At 36.4% G+C, this 21,505-nt stretch overlaps 1 protein-coding gene across 5 annotated transcripts in view; it reads right to left on the reverse strand.

The window, feature by feature from the left end:
* TBC1D5 (TBC1 domain family member 5) overlaps window positions 1-21,505 on the reverse strand; it is a 495,953-nt gene that overhangs the window by 462,482 nt on the left and 11,966 nt on the right. For all 5 annotated transcript variants that reach the window (XM_090408923.1, XM_090408920.1, XM_090408922.1 and 2 more), the window contains exons 2-3: window positions 12,478-12,612; window positions 7,145-7,238 (exon numbers count right to left, since the gene is read on the reverse strand). In XM_090408923.1, coding sequence (XP_090265049.1) covers window positions 7,145-7,238; window positions 12,478-12,568 — 185 coding nt within the window. In that variant the 5' untranslated portion in view covers window positions 12,569-12,612. The remainder of the gene's footprint in view (window positions 1-7,144; window positions 7,239-12,477; window positions 12,613-21,505) is intronic.

Genomic DNA, 21,505 nt, shown 5'->3' on the forward strand with positions numbered 1-21,505 from the left:
TCGTATCCCACATAAATAATGCGCGCAAGCATACGATACACTGCCCAAACGAGCAGTGTCGGAATCACTTGTTACGTGCAATGGCAAGCGTAAACTACTATCAACGAGTCAAGCTGCAATTGCCGCGATAATTCTCACACTGCGTTAGATCGCAGTGCATTTGTTTTGTGTAACAATAATTGAAAATATGAAAAGAATTATATTTTTTCAACAGTGACACCTGTCATAATTCAGCCTTGTATCTATAATAAATAAATAATTATATGTTATTATTTATTTTATTATTATTATTATTGTTATCCTCATTAGTTTCAGAAATGGCACAATTCTTTTTACTGGGGAAAGATACCTCGTTAATGAGTTCACTAGCGTTAATCTTTGTTGCTGCTCTGTTGTTCTTGTGAATTCTTAGTCATTTTATGACACTTCCAGGGAGTCCAAAGACTCATCGAGGAAGATTGTGCCAACAGCATCGAACGATTGATTCCCGTCCAACTACTAACTGCGCTCAAACTTGCTTATCTTTTTGTGTGAGCCATTAGTAGCAGAGGCTTTACAAAAAATAGTTCACTCTCACCATGAATACGCACAAATAATAAAAGTTTCATATCTAACAGAAATAATGCACGCAAGCATACGATACATTGCCCAAACGAGCAGTGTCAGAATCAACTTTTCAACTTTTTCCAATTCCTATATCATCCATCTAATAATTTGCTTTAGTCTAGATACTAACAATATTAATATACACTCGATATCCCCATTAGTTTCAGAAATGGCACAATTCTTTTCACTGGGGAAAGATACCTCGTTAACGAGTTCACTAGCGTTAATCTTTGTTGCTGCTCTGTTGTTCTTGTGAATTCTTAGTCATTTTATGATACCAATTTAGTGTATACAACAAAATATCAGGAAGTATATCAAAAACTGAAAATCAGCAGATCGTACTATAAAAAACTAGCTGTTCTCAGAAAATAACAAAATAAAACAGATAAAAATTACTAATTTCATAGTAGTGTTAAATACACTAACCATACTCAAACTAGACTAAATGTGCTTATGCAAGAAGAGGCTGAAAAGTATAAGAGATATCTGATTTCAGATGGGGTAGCATGTTATTATCAAAAGTGAAGTATAGTCTTCCTTGCATGAAATAAGAGAATTCTTACTTTCTGTTTTCTACAATATTTCTAGAAGAGGATGATTCTGTTTTAGTGATATTGATGATGTCCTCAATCCACTGAAACATGACAAGGAAGACAGTGTTTAGGATATTAAGAAAGATATAGTAACTTGAGATATATGACAAAATGCAATGAAAAATAAATTTGATGAAAAAGAATATTGAAGACTAGTGTAATTGGTAAAACTATGGATAAGATTTGAGGTTAGTAATACAAGGTGTCGTTTAGGAACAAGAGAAAGAGCATGGATCCAAGTATGGAACCCTATGGTACTCTGGTAATGTGAAGAAAGGATGCCACCTACCATAAATGCAGTGAAAAATAACCAGAGAAAACTAGTAATCCAGATGAAAAGAGTGGATATTAGACCATGAGATGGTAATCTGGTAATACAGTCTTTGTGCCAGATCTCATCAACTGCCTTAGATTCTAGAGAGAGACTATATAGGTTTTGCCAAACCTTTCAATGGCTTGTGTCCACAGATAATTAATGTTGGCAAGGAAATTTGCTATGGGTCGATGCCTGTAATGAGATTCAAACCCACAGCCAGTTTGGTTGGAACTGTGACACCTACCCACTTGGCCAACCAGGACAACAGTAGAGCAGAATAATCATAGTAACAAGCATACTTGAGAAGAGTTTAAGAAAAACTGTGGAAGAAAATGTTCTGTCAGGATCAGATTTTTACTTTAAGACAATTAGTGAAGAAATCGTGCAGGTACTATAAAAATCTCCATTCAAGTTTTGTAGATCTGGAAAATGTATATGATTAGAAAGTAAAAGTTTCAAAATGCTACAATTATGTGGGAAAACTGGGATATTATAAGAGCAATACATAAGCCGTGACTAAGCTATAAGAAGAGATAAAATAACAGGAAAGAATAGAGAATATAGATATGAGTTCCAAGAAAAATTAGGGAAGTGAACAGATAACAGAATCATTAAAAATAATGTAAAAGGATGCAAATAAAGATGGAAAAAGAATAATTTCATAGAAAATCAGATATAAAACAAAAGAGCAGATCACTACTGCTGTTCGACATCTAATCAGTTTATGAAGTGACATTAAACATCATCATAATCAAATATATTACACTCATCTCTTTGCATTATATAGACTCCTAAATAAATTCTATACAAGTCTTCAGAACTCTAAATGAAAGAAATACTACTATAATAAGTATGGCATGCAAAACAGTAAAAAGAAAAAAAAAATGAACTCTGAAAACAAAAAGAACATGGAAACATCAATAGTATTCTGAATACAGAAATAACAATTAAAATCTTTCTGCTGCTTAGGCTTAACTTTTAAGAAAAATAGCAAATTAACTATTGAAATTGATAACAGAATAACCCAAATTACAGATGCCAAGGTTGGCCAAGTGGCCAACATATTCGCTCTCTAGCCTTTTGGCTAGAGAGCGAATATGAGAGCTGCAAGTTCAAATCCCGCCATGGGCATGGATGTTAATGATTGTCTGTTAAAATACTAGTAGTGGTGGTGGGCAGTAGATGGCATTGGTGTAGATGATGAAGTTCGCTGTAGTTGGTGGATTGAGTGGTGGAGACAGAGAGCTGTAGAGTAGGTGCCCTCCCTCAATGAGTCTTTGGACTCCCTGGAGGTGTGGCATAATAATAATAATAATAAATTAATTCTTTATCCAATGTAAGCAAACAACATTTGCATATGAATTGTCGTCATGTGCACACCTTGTTTGCTTACACTTACATAAAGGATTAAAGAAGAATATAAATTCTTGTCATCTTTAATTTAATTTATAACCAAGTGAAAAAAACTTTCACAACAGAAGAACGCATTTTTTGTATGGTGGTGAACAAGTTGAATAAATTTATATGGAATAAGAGAGAAATGAACAAAACTAAATTAGCATTATACAAGCGTGTTTAAATCTATTTTAACTCGTAGATATGAGAGGTGGGTAAGAAATAACAGTTCAGGAAATAACGGACTACAGATATGAGAGTGAATGAACAGGTAGCAAAATCATATTAAAAATGAAGATGCTAAGAAAGAAATTTGCCAATGTCAGCATTCAAGAATATGTGAGCCATGCTACTCTAATGTGGTACGGTCACTTGAATAGAATGAGAAAGAAAAGGTCAGCAATGCAGCTGTTGGATGCCATAGAGGGGGGGGGGGGAGACCAAAATTAAAGTGGAGTGATGCAGTTTACAAGACCGAAACATAAGACCTGACAATATTGGAGACCTAACAAATAAGATTATATTCTGGAAGAATAACTTTTGATATGATAGCCAGTAAATAATGTAACCTTAATTATTACAATATCCTGTGCACTCCTAAATTGCAAATCAGGAATTGATAGTGATGATTTCAATTCAAGTGGAATTTAAAAAAAAAAAACTTGCCCATTTTGACAATCATAGCAAAAACAATTTCGAGATTCTAGCCATAAAGACAAAATAATATGAAGAAAACCTGAGGTAATAAACTGGTTTTATTTCAGCTTGTGAAAAACTATTTTAATCCCCCAAAGGGCCACGAAGTCTATAGACGTCGAGATAAATCTGGATACGAAGCTCTAAAACCCATTGAATAACATAAGAAGTGCAATTTGGTGTCACTATTTCATCCACATTGGCTGGTAGGGAGGTTAATGCACTCGTGAGCAAACACGCACATACTTAGTCTTGCCATAAATACTGTTACAACTTGAACAGTACAAACTTTTAATTTATCAGTAATCATTTACAGCTTTCAGCATATACAAACCACATGTAACCATGTACAGTGTGCATGTAGCAGCACTCAATGTTCAAAATGTCCCTCTTTTGCTTTCACACATGCCTAAAGTCTGTCAGGCCACATATCGATGGCATCATGCACAACATCCAATGGAAACACTGCCACTGCTAATCCACCTTCAGTTCAGGCTGGTGATGCTGAGATTTCTTGCAGGCTACTCTCTCTCTCAAGCTCTGACCACAATTTGAAGTCCAACAGATTCAGATCACATTGTGTGTTGGAAAGTCCATTGCCTATTGTAAAACAAGGTGTTATTCAAGGGGGGAAGGTGCCAAAGGTTTCAGCACGGTGTCTTGATACACTTCGGCAGAAGTGTTGACTCCTTCCTCACAGAAATGCAACTCTGATACCCCCTCATACATCACTCTCCACCAGATCATCGCTGGTGTGGCATGATGACCTCTCTGAATCCTGCGTGCTATGGCACATACTGTGCAAGCATCTGGGACATATACCCAATTGTTTGGCAGTAAAATGGCGAAAATCTTTTCATCTATAAAGAGGATATTGCTGTGTCTGTTGTTTGCATACCACTAGAGAAGTGCCATTGATTTTATCACTCTCTGCTGCATAAGTTGTGATGTTAGGAAGTGTCCAGAAGAACGATGATAGGCTCTCACCGCCAGGTCATCAGTTAGTACATGTGACATCATTCTCTGTGAAATATACTCACAGGATTACAGCAGAGGCATACCTTCACAGCCCTCACAAGCTGATGCACCCTAATGCAGCATGGTAGACCTGTTCTTTGGTGGTTAGATACGTCTAACCATCAAATCTATCATTTGGTGGTTAGACGTATTACAAAAAAAATGTATCATTATTACATAACACCTCCAGGAAGTCCAAAGAATCATCGAGAGAGGGCTCTACTCTACAAGTTTCTGTCTCCACCACTCCACCAACCGCAACTACCTTCATCATCTACACCAATGCCATCTATCACTGACCACCACCACTAGTATTTTCACAGACAATCATTATTATAATGGTTATTAGTCTGATACACACACATCCTACTAATCCCGAATGTTTTTAGCATGTTGAAAATAACAGATGGCTGCATTCCAATCTTGGGAAGTGCTATTACAGCTACACAGTTCTCATAATCTCCTCGCTGCACATTAATCCATACATCTAGACAACTCTCTTTGTTTCTCTACTGATAAACATGATTATTAGCTATACACAGCGTCACTAACAGAACAGGCTGTGCAATTCTGTGGGCAGCATGGGAATATGCAGAAGTTGTAACAGTATTTATGGCAAGACTGTGTGTGTGTGTGTGTGTGCGCGCGCGCATGGATGCAAGAAATATAAACACAGTATTATTCTGTGTAATTAACAGTACCTTTCAACTTCCCTATTCACTTCTTTATCTCTCTCATACCAAACATTAACTTCTTAATAATTCACAGTATCAATATATACAATCTGGTCAAAATATTATGGCTGCTGTTCTAACATTCAAACTCCACTCTCGATGTCAGGTGCCATTACAGAGTGTGGCATGAACTATACAAGACCGCTGATGCTGAACCACACTTTCAGGATTACTTCTGGAAGATCTATGAGTATCCAAGTCCAGAGTGGAGAATTCAAATGGTGGATCTCTCAATCCATGAATTTGACAGCCTTGATAATACCTGGAAGACACCGTCATATTTAGTGAAACATGCCCAAATGATATTAGCAATGCAACACAGTGCATTATCCTGCTGGGACACATTTGCACTATCTGGGGAGACACTCATCATGAAGACGCATGTGGTAATGGATGGTGTGCACATTGGATAGTATTTTGTAGGTCTACAGGTATCATGGACATCCCTACATACCATTAACACTGCCACCTGATAATACCTGTTTCTGCTGGTCCACGACTGTGTCAATACCTCTTCCCAGGTCTTCATCTAACAATGAAACTACTGTCAACAAGGAGAGTAATTTGTTTGTTAGATGAAGTCACTATAGGTGAAGATAAGATTCAACTGAAAAAAAGCAACTTTTTTTCAGTCTTTAACAATCCAGTGATGTGTCTGATGTAAACTGTAGATATAGTCATCGATGATTACGTGTAAACTGGCGTAGTCAACTGAGTGGTTAGCGTACCCACTCTCCAGCCAAGAGGTCAAGGGTTCAAGTCCCACTATGGGCATGGATGTTTGCGACTGTCTTTAGGGTGGGAGATGAATTTCATTGCCCAATGTGAGACCACTTCCCCACTTACAGGAGGCCTGAAGTAGGATGGGTACCTTGATTGGGTACTTCTTTCAGAGACTCACTGTAAAGAGGATACATTTAATTGTGGTCTAGAAAATAATGACAATTTTCCCTTGGCTAAATTCAATGGTCAGTCATTCCATAGTTTTTTCTGTTTTTTTTTTTTTTTTGTTTGTTTATAGGCACTTGCACAGTCTACAATATTGGCAAAAGTTTAATTTTCACTAAGGTGGCAAACCTCTTGGCAACTCCTATAGGTAAAGATGACCTTGCTACTGCTTCTGCCTGGTATCTCCAACTCTGGGCCTGGCTCCCACTGAAGAGACTTCAATAAAGGTCTAAACTAGTCTGGGTAGTGGCCAATCCCTTAATGCATAACATTGTACATATCCGCAAGGAGATGTGTTTTGCATTATGGGAGATACTGGGATAGGAGTGTGGGTATCTTGCTCCACCTTTGCTACGAGTTGCCTGGTGTTGTACTACTTACCCAGGTAAGATAGTGCAACACTATATTCAGTCCTGAAGATATTTTCAGGCACAAACTTTGTTTGCTCTCACTGGGATAAAGGATTAATCTAAATTTATCATCACTACAATATTGGCAGTTTAGTTTACTGGATACCTGCCACCCATCAAACAGGTGCCCTACTATCATGCCCCCCCCCCCCCATTTTTTTTTTTTTTTGAAGCCCATCAGGTTACATCCATTCCTCATGTCAATCAGCAACTTCGAATGAACAGCATATTCCACACCTCCAGTATCATGTATATAGGCTTTCACTATGACACGAGTGCCACATCTTGTAATTGCCAATTGAAATAACATGGATGGTTATAATCTTTTGGCTGGATGACTATAATACTGCAAGGGATATAATAAAATAAAAATCAAATTTAAAGAAAAAATTATAATTCCATGATAAAAAAAAATAAATAAATACTTACTGATAATAGTTCTGTACAGTCAGAATATTCCCATTATGTTCACTGGTGTCAGTATTTACAGAACTAGTCACAATTACCATCTGATCTACATCCTCTAGAATATGTATATAATAAAATAAAAATCAACTTTAAATATAAAATTATAATTCCATGGTAAAAAAAAAAATTAACACTTACTGATAATAGTTCTGTACAGTCAGAATATTTCCATTATGTTCACTGGTGTCAGTATTTACAGAACTAGTTACAATTACTATCTGATCTACATCCTCTAGAACAGGGGTCGTCAAACTTTTTGACCGTCGACCCCTTCAAGAGTTTCTACTTTTTATCGATCCCCTCTATTTTACTATTATTACGTAATTATGACAGGACAAGCAAAAAGGACGCTTATGTGAGTTTTTAGATTGTTTATTTTATAGTTACAGTGTTTCTTGTATGTATAATATAGTATATATTATTATATTGGCTTAATATCAAAGGGATACGTTTTTGATGTCCTTCTTAACATTACATATTTGATAGGAGGGATAAATAATATATAAAATATAAAATTTAATTTAGATAACAAAATAATAATAATACAATCTTCCTATAGGTATATATAGGATGTACTACCACAGGTGGGAACCATGGACATCCGTTTATTGGTAAACACATCATTTTGGCCTACATGACTGCCCTCGGTAACTATTTTCATGACCTTGCTCCATCTTAGAGGTCCTATTCATGTCACTGTTCCCACGATTCACACTTAATTGCGTTGTCATTCAGGGTGGAGGTAATCCAAGTTAACCAAATTAAATATTACCCATACAATGATGTCTTATATTTTTCTATCGACCTCTAACAATGTTATATCGACCCCTGGGGGTCGATATCGACCACTTTGGTGACCACTGCTCTAGAATATGTATATGAAAAGTGCTGGAATTAATAAATCTGAAATTGATCTGATAAGTTATTTGTTAATATGCTCAAAGTAGCCTATCTCTACAGTAATCATTTTTTGTTCAAGTGGTCATTCAATAAAAATTCTACAGTATGTTGTAATGTAACTTAATGCAGTAGCAAAAAAATTTTTTAAAAATAAGTCATGAAAAAAAAAGTAAAATACTTATTCCTTCCTCTGTCCCCAATGTTTTCTTTCTTTTTTTCCAATTCTGTATAACCCTAGCCCAATATTGATAGGGTTTATGGAACTTTAATCATAAAGTTGCTCCGAGAACATTAACCATATGTGTAGGTACAAAATAAATTACCTTAACTAAAGCTGGGCTTTTAACTTTAAAACAATTACTGGCAAGCCACTTTCTTGACTGAAAGTAGAATTACTTCCTTTCTTTATTTTGTCAAGGAATGTAACATCCATCTCCCTCTTCTTTGCATACACGAATAGCATTATCCAGCAATATTTCTTTTTTAAAGGGACTAGAAGAACCATAAACATTAAAAAAACTTATCCATTTCCATGGAATAGATAAATCAGAATTGATGGGCCATGCAATCGGTAACTGTCACAGAATCTGCTTGAAAAGGCAAAGATATTGCTGACAAGTTTCTATTTGACAAAAGGATTGTGTAAAGTCTCAACTAAAAATCAAAAAATCTCATGGACAGAATTTCAGAGCTCTCCTGTAGCACCACATTTCAAAGGCCATTATCTGTTGTCATTCGGTATAAAGAATAACTTTATACTGAATAAAATTTTTTTAAAAAGCTACATATAATCGAAATATTAAATAATATATAAAATATATCTTAAATTTTTTAAAAATATTTCTTATATGGGAAATTTTTTTTCACATATATCTGGGATGAATTTTCTTGCGAGTAATTTTCCTCACATTGAATTTTCTCCACGATGAATTTTCTTGCAATGAATTGTCCCGCGATGAATTGTCGATGATGAGATTGACAGGACATGTACTGAGAGGTTCAGCAGGACAGAGGATACTAACAGTTTTAGAAGAAAAAATTATGGGAAAAGGATCAAAAAGCAAAAAACGAAGGACATGGTTTGAAGATATAAGATCATGGACAGGATTACACAGCTATGCAGAAACAAAAAGGAAAGCCACCAATAGAGAGAAATGGAAGGACATGATGCTGCACCCTCTCACTGAGAAAGCTACACAAACAAGAAGAAAGTTATTTATTGTGAATATATGTGGGAAAAAAAAAAAAAAAAAAAAAAAAAAGAGATATTTCCCATATACGAAATATTTTTGAAAAAATATTTAAAAAAAAAAATTAAGAAATAGCCGGCCTGGTTGGCTGAGTAGACAGTGTATCCGCTCTCCAGTCAAAAGACTGCGTGTTCAAATCCCACCATGGATATGGATGTTTGCGATTGTCTGTGAAAATACAAGTAGTGGTTGACGATAGATGTCACTAGTGTAGCTGCGGTCAGCTGGTGACTGAATGGCGAGAACAGAGTTGTAATAGCAGATGCTCTCCCTCAATGAGTACATGGACTCCCTGGAGATGTAAAATAATAATAATAATAATAATATTATTATTATTAAAAATTTTGTTTGTCTGGAAATTTTGATTCTTTGCCTGGAAGAACGATAGAAAATGTGGCTATAGCAATTAAGAGGGGTGAAAGGGTGGACGAGATGATTGTGATGGTAGGAACAAATGACTTGAAAGGTAATGTAAATTGGGCAGCAAGAGATACGAGATTCTTGTTTGAGATTGTATGAAAGAAGACACAGAAAGGAAAGATAGTGTGCGTATTGCCTAGGTATGGTTGTGACTAGCTGAGCAGACGAGCAGAAATATTGAATAATATAATAGCCAGAATGTGTCAAAAGAGAGGATTGGAATATGTGGATGCTTGGAGGGCATTTGAGGGACTGCTTGCATTTGAATGAGGAAGGATGTGGCATCTGGAGAGATTGCTGTTCTGAACAAATGGGTGTGTCAATGCAGAGAAACTAAAATGTTCAGGTTGGATGGTAGCAGGGGTAGCCTCTTGTGAGAATGGGTACTTGGGAGAAGAGGGATGACGTGAGGTAATGCTGAGCCGAGTGGAGTCTAGAAGGATAATGTTCAATATAGAAACAGTGGCATTTTTATGCTTTACACTAATGCCAGGAGTATCCGGAATAAAGGAGAGAAATTGGTGGCGCTGATATCATCAGCCTGGCCAAAGACTATTAGGATCACAGAGACGTGGTTGGCAGAAGAGGATATAATAACAGGAATAAAAGTAGCAGGGTACAGTTTTTCAGCAGAATAGAAAGGGAAAGCATGGTGGTGGAGTGCTGCTTATGATAAGTGATGACTTATGTCCTCTGAGAGTGGAGGCTTTGGAAGGCAGTGACAATAATTATTTTGAAAGTATATGGTGTGAGGTAGAGGTGGGCAAGACAAGATATTTAGTGGGGTGTTGCTACAAACCAAGGTGCACAGAAGGTAGGGACCAGGACATATTTAGACTTTTGAGCTTGGCAAGTGCAAGAAGAATAATTGTTATAGGAGATTTTAATAGTATAAATTGGGGAGAGAAAGATGCATGTAGCAATAAGGGAATGGAATTTCTAGAATTCTTGAGGGACAAGAGGTTCAAGAGTTATGGATTTGGTCATAGCATCAGAAGAGTTGATAATAACTGAGATGGCCTCTCTCCCACCAGTTGGAGAGTGATCATGTGGTTTTTTTGACTTGGAAGATGAATAAACATGCAGAAGTATCAAAGAGATAGGAACATATGTGGTATAAGGCAGGTGATTATAATAGTCTTAGACATCAACTTGGGAAAATTTCATGGAGGGAGGAATTGGAAGGCTGGGATATCATTAGTGCTTGGGAAATTGTGAAGGAATATTTGTTAGCAGCAATAGCAACCTGTATTCCACAAGTGAAGAAGAGGATGCAATTAAACAGGAACTAAATGTGAAGAAGAAGCAATGGAAGAGATAAGGAGACAGATGAAGAGCAGATGCATGAAGAATATAAGACACAGGCCAGGAGAGTGACTAGTATGATAAGGAAGGCAAAACTGGAATATGAGAGGAGATTGGCCCTAAGATTCAAATAAAATCCTAGGGAATTTTTTTAGCTATGTGGCAGTGGGAGAAGAAATGATGGTGGAAGAATGACATTGTGAGATAAAAATGGGAATAGAGTGACTGATTCAGAGGACATAGTGGAATTGTTCAATGAACACTTTATTGGAATATTTCATCCTGGAGGAGTAAATTTTAATACTAGAGGGATAGGGTAGGTTCGAGGTTTAGAGCTACAGGAGGAGAACTTGTTCCAAATACTGAGTACTTTGGATGTCCATAAAGCTGTGGGACTGGATAGTATTTCACCACGAGTTTTGAGAGAATGTGCTAAAGAAATGACAGCTCCTTTGACCTATCTGTAATAAATTTAGTTTAATCCTTTATCCAAGTGTGAGCAAACAAAGTTTGCACCTGAAAATATCTTCAGGACTGGGGTAAGGTAGTGCAACACCATGCAACTCGTAGCCAAGGTTATAGTCTAACCAAGTGAAAAATAAACTTTCAACATCTTTCTCTAAATCCAGAGTAATTTATTTAATAAAAAGGTGGCACACCTTTTGGCAACTCCTATAGGTAAAGATGACCTGCCATTGCTTCTGCCTGGTATCTCCACTTCAGAGCCTGGCTCCCACTGAAGAGACCTCAATAAAGGTCTAAACTAATCTGGGGAGTGGCCTTCCCCTTAATGCATAACATTATACATATCCACAAGATGTGTTTTGCATTATGGGAGATACTGAGATAGGAGTGAATACAGCATGAATGATTCCAGATTGTAAACAATGTGACTCACCCATACTCTCAGACTAACCATCTGCAGGAAATATTCAAGTTCTACTTGTATTTCTAACCATATACTCAATTTCAAGATTGCACCTGTAATTACTTTAGATTCAAGAATGTCCTGAAATATTCATTTGTTTCTTAGTTTTATACTGTTTTCATTAAACAATACAGAAAATTTACATCATCTTGGAAAAATTGTATAAAGAAATTTAAACATTAAATCAGAAACTTTATTTTTTTGTTGTTTTAAAATCATACATACAAACATATCGTAAAAGTCTGATCCAAGTATATCCACACATTTGGGTATGCACTTAAAAACAGAAATCATTGAAGCATTGCAGAAAATACAGATGCATTTAATATCGATCATTAAGGAAAAACAATGGCACGTGACTGATATATATACCCTGACAGATCCTTATGTATCCTTATAGAATACTATGACAGTACTATGTGATAGATTATATGAAATAAAAATTATTGAGCAAAACAATTATCTATTAATAAAAAATAAGAAAGCAAAACCTGTTTCAAATCCTTCTTTAGCATTCCTCTGTTGGTCAGTGCCTAACTGTTCTTGATTGGAAGCACTACATGTTCTTTTATGACAACTCATCTTCTTTTTAATAAAACTTCATATTTTTGCATATATCAAAATGGCTGAAATGAAAAAAGTAAATCTAATTCAAAAATGTAAACACCTGCTTATAAAATAATCCTATAAACATGTCTATTACTTAAACTTATTCCTTTGTGGTATTTTCTTTATTTTTTTCTTTTAAATTAATAAGTGATATATGAGGGTGGTCTGAAAAGTTCTCGGCCTAACAATGAAAAAACTAATTTAAAAATTTCAAAATTATTTTTATTTTTCAACATAATCTCCCTTAAGACTAATACATTTATTCCAGTGATGCTCCAGTGCCATTATCCCATCCCTGTAGTGGTTCTCGGTTAGATCTGCAAAATACCCCTCTACAATTGCAATCATTTCTTGATTCAAAGAAAAACACTGACCAACAAGGAAGAGTTTTAGTTTGGGGAAGAGATAGAAGTCAGAGGGAACCAAATCTGGGGAATAGGGTGGATGTTCCAACAATTCATAGTGCAGATCCCTTAATTTTCCCATTGTCAAAACGCCTTTGTATTCAAGTGCATTGTCCTTATGAAAGATGATTTTTTTTTTCTTCTGCAAACCAGGTCTTTTCTAATGAATTTTTTCATCTAGTCTGGTTAAAAGATCAGAATAATGTTCCCCGGTTATTGTTTTACCCTTTTCAAGATGATTAATAAACAAAATGCCTTTAGCATCCTAAAACACAGATGCCATGACCTTTCCTGCTGATGGAACAGATTGTCTTCTTTGGTGCTGAACAACCAGCTTCTGTCGACTGTTTTGACTACTATTTGGGTTCTGGTGTGTAATGGTAAATCCATAAATCCATAGTAATAAATCAATGCACAAAATCAGTTTTATTCTTGTTAAAATGCTCCAAGAATTGTTCAAAGAGTTTCATGCGAGTGCATTTTTGATCTGCTGTGAGCAAGTGCAGCACACATCTCGCACAAAGGTTTTTTATTTGCAATTCTTCATGCAAAATATATCCTACACATTCTTTTGAAATGCCCATAGTCTCAGAAATTTCACTCACTGGTCATCCAATACCATATCATGCACTTGATCAATGATTTCTTGTGTTGTTACACTTTTTGGATCCTTCATGTGGATCATCTTCAAGGCTGGTACGGCCACGTTTAAACTCGGCAGCCCATTTCTTAGTTGTCGAAAATGATGGAGAAGGGTGCCCATAAACTTTTATAAACTTCTAATGAAGTTTTTTGGTGTTAAACCTTCTTTTACAAAGAATTTTATAACTGCACAATACTCAATTTTATCCATTTCAAGGGATACAGACAACACTTTTGCTTCAGACAGTTGTAAAAAACAAACTACTTGATAGAATGACTTGCAATTTCACATGGATGCTTATGACAGATGTACCAACTCAGAAAAAAAAAAATCTTGCCAATAGTAATGACATTTATGGTCAAGGCTGAGAAATTTTCAGACCACCCTCGTATTAAAGAACAGTATTACTAACTATGTGCCAGTCATCTTAAATAATTAAGTACTGAAGAAGTTCATTACATAATAGGTTTATTGTGTGGTTAATAAAAGTTGAAAAATTACTCGATTATGTGCAATCAGCCATAATGATAGTTTCCTTATAAAAACTGTGCTATTTTTTCATCACTATCAACCCTATATAAAAAAGCTTTGTGAAACCTATAGCAAATTAGCTTTAGTGAAGCTAAACAAGTTCATAGATTCACCGAGACAGTGTTCCATATTTAATGAACGCTACCCAAACATACTTCAAAGAGTGACATATTACATATACTGAAATAACAATTATGAAAACTTGCTAAATACTGTATTAGGCCAACTTTCACATAAATATATTCCAATATATTACTAAATCTGCTACATGCTTAATAATGACAAACATCTGTAGTCGTGATATCTACAAAGCATCCCAGTCCTTAAATAGTGGAGAGCACAGGGTGTGGTAACACATTCCAAAACATCTCAAAGAATCTGTTAATTTGCAATCCATTCAAGATTGGATTGCAAATTCCAAATTGAACCACTTCCATGTTACTGCATGCTTAATGATGACAGACATCTGTAGTCATGATATCTACAGAGCATCCCTGGCTGCATGTGCATTAAACTTGAATGGTGAGCACAGTGTGTGACAACACATTTCAATACATCTCAAAGAATCTGTTAATTTTCAAGTCATTCAAGAAGGGTTATAAGTGAACCAATTCCATGTTACTGCATGGCCTGATGACATTATCACCTTAAGAGAAAACGCATATCTATCTTGGAAAAGCTGCAGCCTAAGAGTATACATGTGATCTGCTAAGGGTTGTTGTTAAGATATGCTTTCAGCTTATGGCAGATCCCTTGAACATGGATCTTTCATGTAGTACAGCAGAACCCATGACTCAGACTAAGATATCATTTTCCACTCCTGTAATGATATCCAAGGGATCATTATCAAAAACTGCTGACACTACAGCTGCAGTTTTTGACAATGATCTTGAGAAAAGATTGTCTTGTGAACCTTCAGCAAAGAAATCCCATACAAGGGAGTGTTAGTACATTATTATACAGATACTGTTAATGTACTCTGTGTTGTATTCTAATGTTAATTGTGGAAACACCCATTTTCACAGTTGATAATAATCTGTACATCTTATCTCCTGGCTTCATTGGCGAGAGGTAGTTTCATCTCGATGGCAGAATTCTGTTGTGCCATACATAACTGAAATGATGTTCTTTTCTCATAACTGAAATTTTATGGTTTGCACAACCATATGTTCAACTGTGCTATGATAATGCACCACTAGTACTACAATGCATACTATGTGGATGTTCCACTATGGATGAAGGTGGTCATAATTCAAACCTATGCCAGTGTAGATGTGCATTTTCTTAACAATATTTTGCAACATAATATATTATTATACTTTTTTTTTTAAATCATTATGTTAAAAACTGTTAAAAACTATATTTTAGTTATATTAAACTAAAGTTTTTATTCAAACACAGTAGTTGTCTCCATAATTTTCAAAAAATGCATTAAAAACTGGGGTTTTATGAAAAAATTATATTTATAGCATGTACATTGAACTTAAATGGCATAACTTCAACATACAGGATTTTTCTATGTAAGTCCCTTAGTTTATTATATCAAAATTCTGCTTTTAACAACAGAATTTTTGTTCTTTTTTCTTCACTCTGTATAGTTTATTCCTCGATTTGAATTCTAGGTGCCACACAATATTAATTTGCACATTCTTTAAACTCTCTCATAACAGAAATTTGTTCTGAAAGGATATATATATTTTATCAATCCATTTCACTTTCTTCTTAGAACACATACACTGTAAGTCCTATCTATATCCATTAATACTTAATCCTTTCTTTCATGCTTACATGGTGATCAGAATACATTATGGAAAATTATGAAGACAACTACAGTGTTAGAATACAACTTTAGTTTAATATAAACCAAAATGAACACTCAACATTTCGGCCTCCATATCAAGGTTATCATACACATATATACAAAGAAATAAGCTGCACTACAATCTACATGATTTGGTAAAGTTATTGACCAACCATTACAACAATTATTGGCCTGATCTCTGGTGAAAAAAAAAAAAAACCTTTACTGCATCAAAGCTAGAGTCCTATTATTATTATTATTATTATTATTATTATTATTAAACAAGACCTCATGGAGTCAAAGACTCATCTAGGAGGTCCTTTTATCTCACACACATCTCATCATACCGGGTCTTAAACACATTCAAACTCCTTGCAGACACCACACTCTCAGGCAAGGCATTCCAATCATTCACAACTCTGCACGAAAAAAACCTGCCTCTCACTCCCCTACTCACACCCTCTTTATACAGTTTCCAGGGATGACCTCTGGTTCTCCCCTGATCTCCCACTATTCTATGTAGAACCTCTCCACCATTGATCCTATAACAACCCCTTACCAACTTGTAGGTCTCTATCATATCTCCCCTCTTCCTTCTCTCCACTAGACTCTGCAAATTACATCTTTTCAATCTTTCCTCATACTCGACATTCCAGAGGTCAGAAACTACCTTAGTCAGTCGCCTTTGGACCCTTTCCAACATCTCTTCATCCTTCTGAAAACCAGGTGACCAAATCTGGGCACAATAGTCCATGTGTGGCCTAATCAAAGCCTTATACAATGGAACAAGAATCTCCCTACTTCTACACGTCAGTGTCCTCCTCATCATTCCCAGAAGTCTTTGTGTTGTCTTCACAATTTTGGCGATGTGTCCCCTAAATTTTAGATCCTTATCCACTATCACTCCCAGATCTCTTATTTCCTCCACCTCCAACAATATATTCTCACCAAGCATAAATTCTGCATCCCATCTTTGTTTTCCAAATTTTAAAACCTTACATTTTGCAACATTGAACTCACACCCCCATTTGCTTGCCCAATCACTCAATTTATTCAAGTCTTCTTGCAAGGCCACAACATCTTCACTACTCTTTATGGTTCTTCCCAACTTTGCATCATCTGCAAACAACTGAATATCTCCATCCAAATCTTCGCCAATATCATTAATATACAAGTTAAATAGTAATGGCCCTAAAACAGATCCCTGAGGCACTCCACTAGTGACTTTCCTTTTCCTGGATATTGCACCCCCATACACAACTTGTTGATACCTATCAGATAGCCAGTCTCCAATCCAATGCACTAATCTAATATCCAACCCCATCTGCTCTAGTTTGACTGTCAACTTATCATGAGGCACTCTATCAAAAGCTTTTGCGAAATCCAAGTATATTACTGTGTATCCTTCTCCTCTGTCCAAGGAAGCAGTCACTTTATTGTAATAAGTAAGTAGATTACTAAAACACGACCTCCCTTTAGCAAATCCATGCTGTCCATCAAAGATTATACCATTGTTGTCAACCCAACTCTGGATTCTAGCTCTCACAAGCTTCTCCAACAACTTAACCACAACACCCGATACACAGATAGGCCTATAGTTTGATGCTTGAGTTCGATCACCTCCTTTATGAAGTGGCACAATCTTGCCCTCCTTCCACTCTTTAGGGACTTGACCAAGTGCAAGACTCGTATTAAAAAAATATGTCAACGCAGGTGTCAACTCTCTGGCACATTCCTTCAGAATACGTGGTGATATATTATCAAGTCCCACAGCCTTATTTACATCTAGTTTACTCAACTCCCCAAACACCTCTTGCTCACTTACAGTCAGTCTCTCCTCCCCATCATCAACTGCTCTTAATCTCTCCATGAAGTCACATTCACAAGATTGAAAGATCTTTATGAACTGCTCATTAAGTATCTCCACCACATATTCTGCAACAGCTGTCTTTATACCATTTCCTCCAATCAATGTCATCCTTCCATAATCATTCTTTCTTTTGCTGGCTACATATCGAAAGAACTCCCTAGGATTCTTTTTAGCTTCATTAGCTAACTGCTGTTCATACCTCTCTTTAGCTACTCTCACCAACCAAGTCACTCTCCTTGCCTGGTCTTTGTAGAACTCATGAAATTGGTTACTTCCACTTCTCTTATGCTGCCTCCACAATGCCCTTTTTCTCTGTATTGCATGCTTAATCTCTTTATTCATCCATCTCACACCTAACTTATTTAACCTTCTCACCCGTGGTATACATTTAGACATTGCATCCACTAAATATTTTTTGAAAATCCCCCAAGCTGCATTGATCTCTTTTCCAGCTAACTCCTCATTCCATGCTACACCTGCAAGCTGTCTCCTGAGCTCTTCATAATCACCCCCCTTGTAGTTCCACATATACCCTTTTTTCACAGGGGTCCTTGCACTGCTGGCAACCACCCAAGTAATCACCTCATGGTCACTTTCACCAATTGGTGGATGATTTGATACCTCATTGATAATTACATCCTCCGATGAGATGACCAAATCCAAGACCCTTAATCCTCTTGTGCCCTCTGTTACATACTGTCTGAGGTAGTTATCCCTCAAAAACTCAAGAAACTCATTTTCTTTACTTCCAGTTGCCATCTCTTCATTCCAGTCTATATTGCCATAATTAAAATCACCCATAATGATCACCCTTTTCTTATTTGCTTGGCTTATTTGACTATACATTTCACTATCACCACCATCCACATTACCAGGTCTATAACAACATCCCACCAAGTATTTGATTCTATTCACCTCTATCTCACACCATACTGCCTCAAAACCACTGGCCCCATTTCCCCCTTGCATCTCTACCTTGTATGGACATAACTCTTTCTCTATCATCAATAGCACTCCCCCTCCCTTTTTACCCCTTCTATCCTCACGAAACACATCATACCTTTCCATCTCTATTCCTGTCAGGATGTCATCCTCATCTAACCATGTCTCACTTATTCCGACAATCTCTGGGTGCACAGACGCAATTAGTGCAACCATTTCATCCGCCTTGTTTCTTATACTTCTAGCATTGGTATACAAACACAACAACTCATTTCTGGATCTACAGCTAGTTCCACTGATACCACTCACTCGATGTGATCTCTCCATGCTGGACTGGGGCCATTTCCCTTTCTGCTTCTTCATTTTAGAACCCTTTGCAATTCCATCTGTTTCCTTTTGATCCCTGATCATCCCATTACTTTCCTGCCTACACATTCTCTCACCTCCTCTTGGAGCATCCACCTTTCTCACGCTGTGTATCCCTGTTTTAATTTATATATATATAAATTAAAAATAAAAATAAATAAAATAATAATAAAAACTGTGATTATACATATAAATTTCAGCCAATTGGTATGCAATAGTTTCCAATAAAAGCTGAATTGCTTAAAATCCTCAAGTATGCTAGATACTAAGTAGGCTGAATATGTGCCATTCAAATTCTTGGAATTTTTATGCCACCATTATTGTTGAAATTAGGGTTGTTAATCAGAATTTCACAGGCTTCTTTAAATTTTCTTTCATACCAGGATCTTGTGTGATGTAAAGAGCAGGCACTTTTCCAATCAATTTGATGTAGGGTGTTGAGAGCGTGATCTGAGAGGCCTGCTTCACCAAAATTGTTATATCTAATGAGTCTTTTGTGTTCTTTTTGACGTATAGGGATTGTACGTCCAGTTTCAATATAAGGTAAGTTACAGGTGCAGTAGATGCAATAAACTCCAGGATGTGCCAATGGGAGAAGAGGATCCTTAGAGAAGTTGAATATGTTTTTTAATTTAATAGGTGGTTTAAAAGTGGCATTGAGATTACGATGGTGTAGGATTCTATTGATTTTTTTTGGGGGTATGGTCTGTAATCTATATTCTTTTTTGATGAAGTTTTATGAAGAACTTTATTAATAGTATTTTTGTATTAATGTATAAATAAAATAGCATTAATAGTATAAAGAACACACAACACTTAATAAACAAAATTATAAACATAACACTCAGCAAAGATGATTTATTAATCAGTTTTGATGTTTCTGCCCTTTTCACAAACGTCCCAATCAGTAACACAATTCTTCTCCTACAGAAGAAATTTCTGCCCGACATTATGGCCCTCTTTGTCCACCTACTACATTCCGGTTACTTTGTGTGGCAAAATAAATTTTACCTACAAAACGAAGGTACGGCCATGGGCTCGCCACTATCCCCCCTCCCCCAAATGCTAACTTTTATATGGAAGCTTTTGAGCAACATGCTCTTGATTCCTTTCCTCTAAAACATATAGGGTGGCTGCGATAAGTTGATATTTTCGTTATTTGGACACACGGTCGACAAACTTTAAACACATTCCTCAGCCACCTGAACAAGCAACATGAACGCATACAATTTACTATTGAAATTGAAAATCAGAACTTGCTCCCGTTCTTGGATCAGGCAATCTATCCTTCACTACCGTAAACCGATGCTATACTGGCCTATATATACATGCTAACTCATATCACCACCCATCGCAAAAATTTGGAGTCATTAGCACCCTTAAAAACAGAGCTATAACAATTTGCTCTAATCAACAAGCTCTTAAACAAGAATTAAAGATTATTAGCAACACATTGGTTATTAAAGAGCACATTAACATCCAGAGATAAAGAGGTCATTATTCCCCTTTATAAGACATTGATACTTCCACATTTGGATTACTGTGCTCAAGTCTGGTCACCTGGATTCCTTGGAGATGAGGAGGTTTTGGAGAGGTTTCAGAGGAGAGTGACTAAGTTGGCGAGTGATGTAAAAAATGCTCCCTATATTGATAGATTGAGAGCTTGTGGATTGCACAGGTTGGTTGATAGGCAGAGAAGAGGGGATATGATAGAAACATTATGACTAATAGTTTGCAGGTGGAAAATTTTGAGGTCGCATCAATAGGGAGCCAACCCCAATTTGCTTCACAGAAAAAAAAGGGGGAGAAGATAAGATAGAAATAAAATAAGCAAGTCACTTGGGAGATTTATACTAAGAGATACAAGACTTGCATGCTCCCACAATACATCACAAGGCATCTTCATTGAACAAAACTAATTGGTGACAACAATTCCATTTCCTTGAAGGGTGGTGAACAAATTATTATTATTATTTAGGCCTCCAAGGAGTTAAAAGACTCATTATGGGAGGCCCTTCCTAGGAAACATAAGTCTATCAAGACACATTGTGGGAGGTTTCTACTAGAAAACACAAAGTCTATCATACCACTCCTTAAACTCATTGACCGTTTCTCGCTCTCACAACTCTATCTGCCAATGCATTCCACGTTTCAACCACCCTCCATGCAAAGAAACCACTCCTTCATCACTCCTTCCCGCTGTTCAACCAAGCGAAAAAACTTCCAAGCATCAACCCTGTAACCGCCTCTCAACAGTTTAAAAGTGTCAATCATATTACCTCTCGTTCTTCCATCCACTAAACTCTGCAGTCAACATTCCCTCAACCGATCCTCAAAACTAACATTGTACAGT

This window comes from Typopeltis vanoorti, chromosome 19 (genome assembly GCF_054136105.1).
Source record: "Typopeltis vanoorti isolate ZY-2024b chromosome 19, IOZ_Tvanoo_1.0, whole genome shotgun sequence".
NCBI classification, from domain to species: Eukaryota; Metazoa; Arthropoda; class Arachnida; order Uropygi; family Thelyphonidae; genus Typopeltis; species Typopeltis vanoorti.